Source organism: Herpailurus yagouaroundi, unplaced genomic scaffold, assembly GCF_014898765.1.
Source record: "Herpailurus yagouaroundi ecotype Mexico unplaced genomic scaffold, PumYag 60402, whole genome shotgun sequence".
Taxonomy (NCBI): domain Eukaryota; kingdom Metazoa; phylum Chordata; class Mammalia; order Carnivora; family Felidae; genus Herpailurus; species Herpailurus yagouaroundi.
The window spans coordinates 5,464-13,454 of NW_024415383.1; the positions used below are offsets into that span (position 1 = coordinate 5,464).

At 40.8% G+C, this 7,991-nt stretch overlaps 1 protein-coding gene across 1 annotated transcript; it reads left to right on the forward strand.

Annotated features, from left to right (window-relative positions):
• Window positions 1-580: 580 nt before the first annotated feature.
• On the forward strand, window positions 581-7,263 carry LUZP4 (leucine zipper protein 4; the record flags this gene model as incomplete). Its single annotated transcript, XM_040466460.1, has 4 exons — window positions 581-712; window positions 1,865-1,983; window positions 6,150-6,636; window positions 6,701-7,263. Coding segments are annotated over 4 exons (1,265 nt in total), but the record flags the coding sequence as incomplete, so codon positions are not given.
• Between the last annotated feature and the right edge of the window lie 728 nt (window positions 7,264-7,991).

Below are 7,991 nucleotides of genomic sequence, written 5' to 3' on the forward strand. Positions count from 1 at the left end.
TCGTGCCATGTAAGTGCTGTCTATCTGAGAGCGTTAAGAACATGCCTGACTACAAGGTAAAGTCTGACTTGCTCCCTGCTATTTATGCTAATCTTGGTTCCTTGCCTCTTTGGTGTTTCCTGTGAACGTCCATCACTATTATTTCCTTTCTTACAATTCACAAAAATGAATGTAACTAATTGTCTGGCACTGACATTTAATCAAGAATGACTCTACTGCTCTGTGTTTCTCTCAAGCTAAAACAACACTTAGTAAAAGCATTCATTTAAATGATTTCCTCTTTAGGCTACGTCACTGTGAAGGAATTTTATTTTTGCATAAATGACGTTACTGTAAATCTGTTTAACGGGACTCTTTCTCTTTGTTGTTTCAGGAAACCGACCTCTAAAATATCTGCATTGTTTGATCTTTGTTATGGTTTTACAAGTTCCTTCTTATACAGGTGTCATGTTTTAGGGCTTCCAGTTTTTACAGTGTTCTAACGTATGATGAGGTAGAATATAGGTTATTCACTTGAGACACGTTGTAACTCGCCTTTCTCTATTGTCTTCATTTTTTTTTTTTGTATTTTCTAACACAGATGGCACTATAACGCTTAATAAGGTAGAAGACGTAAACAGTGAATCAAGCAAGAAAGGGAAAGAGGGCATTGAGAAAAGGAGCCCAACTTCAAGACAGCCATCAAATGCTCGTGGACGTCCCCAGCAGCAAGGTAAAAGTGTACTAAAAAATCAAACATTGTAAAGAGCCTGAAATATTTGTGAATAACTAGGTAAGCAAATTCACAAACTTGGAATGTATTCTAAAATTGCCTTATGCTGCTAGTTTGATTTTTCCTGAAAATATAGGCATGTTGGTTCGGTAAGAATGTATGCCATGACAAATGAGAACAAATTTTTAATTTCTATGTGTTACCTCCTTAAGGGAGAGCACGATGAGAATAAGAAATATTTTGCGCCAGTTCACAAGCCTGGCTTGTTGGTCCCATTCTACTTTGGGGAGGTAACACAGGACGCATAAAGGCATGGTTAGTAACCTGGGCACCGTGGCATCCACATTTTGAAAAAAATGAACGCTCGTACAGCAGAGTACAGAAGAGCATGCAAAAAGTCTTCTTTTTGTATTGCCAATCCCATTGGTTAGTGCGGTGTGCATATTTTAATAAGAACGTGCTGCAGATTGCCATTGTAGAGAAGTCTGTTCAACGGTTCAGGATCTCCATGGTTTAGTCAGCAGCCTGGAACCATCCTGACAGTGTGCATGCTCTAAGCCCCCACCAGTTCCTACCCAGCGTCATTACAGTCCTTGTCTGAAACTTTCAGTGGCTTAATGGGTTCTGAGAAAAGGAGGGATGGTGGTTATTAGAGGAATCAATCTGCTAAGAATGGGGAGGTAGCCCATTCTCCTGTTTCTAACTAAATGTAAAATTGATCTTTGTGAGCCTTTTGGAGATCCATATTCTTTGTTTCTGCAACTATCTTTACACCCAAAGCACAGCAGACAACTGAGGCGAATATTTGTATGGTTAATACAAAGCAGATAGTTTTTTTTCCATCTCTCCTTCTTCCAGTAGGGTATTCTTGCAGTTAATTTCAGATACCATGCCCCAACTTTGTTGTCATATGAAAACAAATTTGAGGTATTGCATACAAAGAAGACTACTATATTAAGATACGCAAATAGGAACAGTAGGGCAAAGACTGTTCTAGAATTCAGTGAGACTCTCAGATGATATCACACTAATGAAATGTCACGTTTTGCGAAACCCAGGGCATAGCCTTGAAACAGTGAGATTGCAGATAATACTTCTGAACAATATGTTGAATTTACTGACTGAAAATACAGAAAATAATCATTTTTCAAGGACTCTCACAATTCACAAACAACATTGACGAAGGAAATCAAGATGAAAAACCTTGCCAAGAATCTTCTGAGTTCAAGTCTGAACAAAGCACTTCAAACGAGCAGCCTGTAGATAATCAGGTAAATGTAAATGCTGAGAATTAACCAATATAAACGGTCCTAAATTTAATATAATTCTTAATATTAAAGATTATTTTCAGTTCCATTGAGAGCAGAGATTGTTTCATAGTACTCCCTCATGGCGCCTTGAACATAATTGAAACCCAGTATTTGTTCATTGATTTTTGTCCTCCGTAACTGTTTTAATAAACACTTAAGTTTTGCTATTTTCAGTCCTTGCGAGAAATTTTGAATTTACAAAATGCCAAAGTAGATGATTGGTTTTGTGACTTGTCTTGCATAATCATTCTCATTTTTGCCCTCATCTAGAGTCTTTGATCTTTGGGTATAGTATAAAACAGCTTTAGTAGACTTGTGAATGAATCATAAAAACTAGAAGTCGGGCACCTGGCCTGGGTGGTTCAGTAGGTTAAGCGTCCGACTTCGGCTGAGTTTGTGAGTTTGAGCCCCACATCAAGCTCTCTCCTGCCAGCGCAGAACCCCATTCGGATCCTGTCTCCCTCTGTCTCTTCCCCTCCCCAGCTCATGCATGCTCTCTCTCTCTCTCTGTCGAAAATAAATAAAAAACCTGAAAAAAAATGAAAAACTCTACTTACAAAAAAAAAAAAAGAAAAACCCCGAGAAGTCAGATGATACAGGATATGAAATACACTCTGGGTCCAACTGGTGGGGCATACTATAGTTGTACAAATTCGTCACCTCTGAACTTGTGTAAGTGAGCCAGTCACTGGACAAGAGTTGGCGAGATCCAGATTCATAAGCTAAAATTCATGCCACTCTTTCGGCTGGGCCTCTAAGCGGATTCTTCTTCAGGCACTATGTGGCCATTTAGTAAAAAGCATGGTGGTTCTGGGAAATTAAACCATTTTGGGTCAGATTACATAAACGCCAGTCTTTTTCTTTTTTGGAGGGCATCATGTTGCATTTTCAAATAAAGGGTTAATTTAAATTGATATAGCATGGGGCGCCTGGGTGGCGCAGTCGGTTAAGCGTCCGACTTCAGCCAGGTCACGATCTCGCGGTCCGTGAGTTCGAGCCCCGCGTCGGGCTCTGGGCTGATGGCTCGGAGCCTGGAGCCTGTTTCCGATTCTGTGTCTCCCTCTCTCTCTGCCCCTCCCCCGTTCATGCTCTGTCTCTCTCTGTCCCAAAAATAAATAAACGTTGAAAAAAAAAATTTAAATTGATTTAGCAAATACTGATTAAATGTCTACCCTGTGCAGGTGCTATGCAAGATATTAGAGCAATCCTGCTTCAAATATTATATGTGGGGATAGGAGAAAAAGATAAAAGAATTTAGTGCCAGGCAAGTTGCAATATATGTTCTAATGTGTACGTTGTATATTGTGATCATTCTAATTGGGAGGACTTGAGAAAGTTTGGTTAAACAAGTGACCTGTAAATCTGTAGGGTGAGGAGTTTTTTCATAACATTTGGAAAGAAGGACATGAGTTTACATCTGCTAATGTCTGAGGTGCGTAAATGAACTGAGAATTACTGTAAAACAGTATTTACTTCTTTTTTTAATGTTTATTTATTTTTGAGAGAGAAAGAGACAGAGTGTGAGCAGGGGCGGGGGAGGGGCAGAGAGAGAGAGGGAGCCAGAACTTGAAGCAGGCTCCAGGCTCCGAGCTGTCAGCACCGAGCCCGACGCGGGGCTCAAATTCATGAACCATGAGATCATGACCTGAGCCGAAGTCGAACGCTTAACCGACTGAGCCACGAAGGCGCCCCCCACCCCGCCTTTTTTTTTTTTTTTTTTTAATTTTAATACCAGTATAGTTAACAACGGTGTTATATTAATTTCAGGTGCAGAATATGGTGATCCAAAAATTCTCAGTATTTTCAAATGTAAAGCCTGTTTTTTAATGCTTATTTATTTACTTTTGAAAGAGAGAGAGAGAGACAGAGAGGCAGAGAGAGAGGGAGACAGAGAATCCCAAGCAGGTTCCGCACTGTCAGCACAGAGCCAGATGCGGGGCTTGGACTCACAAACCGTGAAATCATGACTTGAGCTGAAATCAAGAGTCTGACGCCCAACCGAGTCCCCCAAGTGCCCCTAAGGCACCTTTCTATCTCTCATACTTTTGAGACTTTTGAGACCGTCATTATAGCAGAACTCACCAGAAAAAAAAAAGTACTCTGAGGTCAAGAAATATATTAAAATTTAAGCACGATTATTTCACCGATTAATTGAATAACAATTATAGTTTTCAATCATGTGTTGAAATTCTAATAACCTGGTTTTATACCGCACAAGATTTAGTCTCGATATACCAGTGGACTACAATTGTATGTATTCTGCAGAATTTTTTTTGATAGTACCTGTTGTTTATAAGAAAACGAACGTGTGTTTCATTTTTGAAGGGGGGAAATTTGTCATAGCCAAGTGGATGAAAACATTTCTAAAAATCGTGCAGGCTCCTTTGGAGGTATTTGCTGCATGTGGGTCTTTAGGAGATGGGTCTCAATCCTTCCTGCCGTCTCTATGCTGCCAACACTAATCGCTTAGAAAAGGGAAGAGGTACCTGTGCATTTTACCCAGTCTCCTTCTGTTTTATGGTAGAAAGGCTGGAGAGTAAGTATGGTTTTGTGCTTTCGCAGAGTAACAAATTTGTCTTTTTTTTTTTTTTTCCTTTTTTAAGTGAGAGTGAAGAGCTGTTTTTTAAAATTGTTATGTTGATTTAGTTTTTAAGGGAGGGAGAGCAAGCCAGGTAGAGGCAGAGAAAGAGAAATTCCAAGCAAGCTCCACACCGTCAGCGCACAGCCCGATATGGGGCTCGAACTCAAGAACCGTGAGCTCGTGATCTGAGCTGAAACCCAAGAGTCAGACACTTCACCGACTGGAGCCACCTGGGGTCCCCTGTCATATTTTTCATTTTACTTAAGTTTTATGTGAATAATATTCTTTATATCAGTACTTTCCTGTCTTTTAACAGTTGCTCTCAGCTTCCGCTAGTGTTCTGTTAGAAAGTCATAATGGCGCATCTAGGGCATGTTTTGTTTGCCAGGCAATATTTCCTAGTGGAAAGCTTGATTTCTCAGCACGGTCCATATGGTTTCATCCTCTTGCATTTATATAACATCGTAGAGATTTGTGAAAGTTTTCATTATTTCCACGTGGCTGGTTCATTCTACTGCCCTTTTGTTTTAAAAATGGAAAAGGCAGAAAGGCTGACTTGTTGCCAGGCCGATTTATTTATGGAACGGTATTAAGTCAACCTTCTGCTTTCTTTGTTGCTACCTTTCCCCTCACGTATTTGTCTTTCTCTCTAGAAGTAAGTATTAATTTATGTTGAAGAAATAGTTTCTTTTTAATGAGCCCAAGCAAGTGAGGAATAAATAGTACGATTTTGAATACTTTCCTTTGGTTCGAGGGATTTGTACTACAAAATATTAAATATTCTGTCTCTCTTCAGCTGTAAAGTCACAGAATCTGTTTCTTTACATAAAACACCTTGGAATATATCCAGATTTGCAAAGTAACAAATTTTTTATACGTAAAACTTTTTTTGTTTTGTTTTGTTTTGTTTTGTTTTGTTTTGAGAGAGAGAGAGAGAGAGCGAGCACGGGAGAGGGGCAGAGGGAGAGGCAGAGAGAGAATCCCAAGCAGGCTCCACGTTCAGTGCAGAGCCTGATGCAGGGCTCGGTCTCACGATAGTGAGAGCATGACCTGAGCTGAAATCAAGAGTTGGACACTTAACTGACTGAACCACCCAGGCGCCCCTATATTTAAAACATTTTATTCGACTTTTATATTTTTATTAAAAATATTTATTTATTTTTGAGAGACGGTGAGAGAGACAAAGTGTGAGCGGCAGAGGGGCAGAGAGAGAAGGAGACGCAGAATCCGAAGCAGGCCCCAGGCTCTGGGCTGTCAGCACAGAGCCTCACATGGGGCTCGAACTCACAAACCATGAGATTGTAACCTGAAGTTAGATGCTTAACCAACTGAGCTACCCAGGCGTCCCTAATTCTATTAAACTTTTATATGCGTGATATTCTTTGTGCCAGTGACATGGGCTCTGAGTTTTCTCTGCAAATTAGTTCCGAAAACTGTTTATAAAAGTAGGAGCAATGAAATTCTTAAAAAAAAAAAAATTGTCTGTAGAAATGGCTTTGACAAAACAGTATTCTATTTGTCTTGCAAAATTGTGGTTTTTTTGCAGGAGAAGCGCAATGACAATTCCACCTCCCAAACAGAGAGGAGTGGGAGCCGGTCGGAAGAGAGTCAGCAACAATTGGAAACATCTTCAAGCCAATCGTCAGAAAACCAAGATCATTCAGAAAGCTCTCAAAGCCAGTCGGAGAGTTCTTGTGATCAGTCAGAGAGTTCTCCTGGCCAGTCGGAGAGATCTCGCGGCCGGTCAGAGAATTCTAATGAGCAGTCTGAGACATCGTGTGACCAGTCAGAGAGATCTTGGGCCCAAACAGAAAGATCTCGTGGCCAACTAGAGAAAGCTCGTGATCAGCCCGAGAGATCTCGTGCCCGATTAGGGAGAGCTCATGACCAGCCAGAAAGATCTCATTTCCAAATAAAAAGATCTCGTGGCTACCCAGAAAGATCTCATAGCCGATCCAAGAGATCTCGTGGCCACACTGAGAGATACCACGGTCACTCAGAGAGGTCTCGTGATCATTCAAAGAGATCTCATATCCCATCAGGGAGATTTCCTGTCCCATCCAGGAGATATCCTGTCTCATCAGGGAGATATGTCCCACCAAGGAGATATCCCGTCCCATCAGGGAGATCTCCTGTCCCGTCAGAGAGATCTCACTTCCCATCAGGAAGATCTTTCCCATCAGAGAGATCCTATTTCCCGTCAAGGAGATCTCCTTTCCCGTCAGGGAGATCCTATTTCCCGCCAAGGAGATCTCCTGTCCCGTCAGGGACATCTCATTTCCCGTCAAGGAGATCTCCTTTCCCGTCAGGGAGACCTTATTTCCCATCAGAAAGATCTCCTGTCCCATCAGAAAGATCTCCTGTCTCATCAGGGAGATATTTCCCATCAGGGAGATCGCCTGTTTGGTCGGGGAGATCTGTCTCATCAGGGAGATCTCCTTTCCTGTCAGGGAGATCTTATTTCCCGTCAAGGAGATCTCCTGTCCCGTCAGGGAGATTTCATTCCCCATCAGGGAGAGCTCCTGTCCCATCAGAGAGATCTTATTTCTCCTCAGAGAGATCTCATCTCCTATCAGGGAGATATCATGGCCAATCAGGGAGATATCGAAGATACTCACCAGTAGAAAGATTCAAAACACCCAAATTTGAGTCTGAATTTGACAGGTAAAGACATAAGAAATATTTAATCGTTAGTATAATGTGTAGAGTAATATGGAAATGTACTTTATATATCTATATTTTAATGGGGGAATATGTTTTTGTAATAGATGTTGCATTGGGACTAAGGTATTAATAGAATGGAGGTAACATATACATGGCATCAATATTCTTTCAACTTGCTCATCTCTAGTTAATCATCCAGATTCCCAATGTGCCCTCATTAACTTGTTTCATCTAGGTGGGCTTTCCCTGGCAGAGCCCCATGTACTCAGCCTTTCCTACTGAGCCTTCCCGACAATCAAAACACATTGACTTGGTGTCCCATTCCCTTTGAAACTGTCCGGTTTCTAGGCTAGCTAATCTAACAGCAGACTATGCTAGATTGATAATATAATCTCTGATAATGAATTTCTATCTTTCCTTCTCTGTCTCCTTCTCGAAAAGTCTTCAGAGAGTCCTCGGCCTACAAATAAATGATAGGCGTGTCTTTGGGTAGCTGAAGTTTTCTGCTTTTCTTGAATCAGACCATAGGAGAGGATGCTATTCTATGCATAGATGCAACACTCACCTTCTGAATACATTTAGAATAGATCATGTGCATTTACTTGCCTCATACAACGGATAGGTTAGGTCTGTCTGCCCTAGCAAAAAAAAAAAAAAAAAAAAAAAGAAAAAAAGAAAGAGGGAGAGAGAAATTTTTTTTTTTAATTTTTTTTTTTTCAACGTT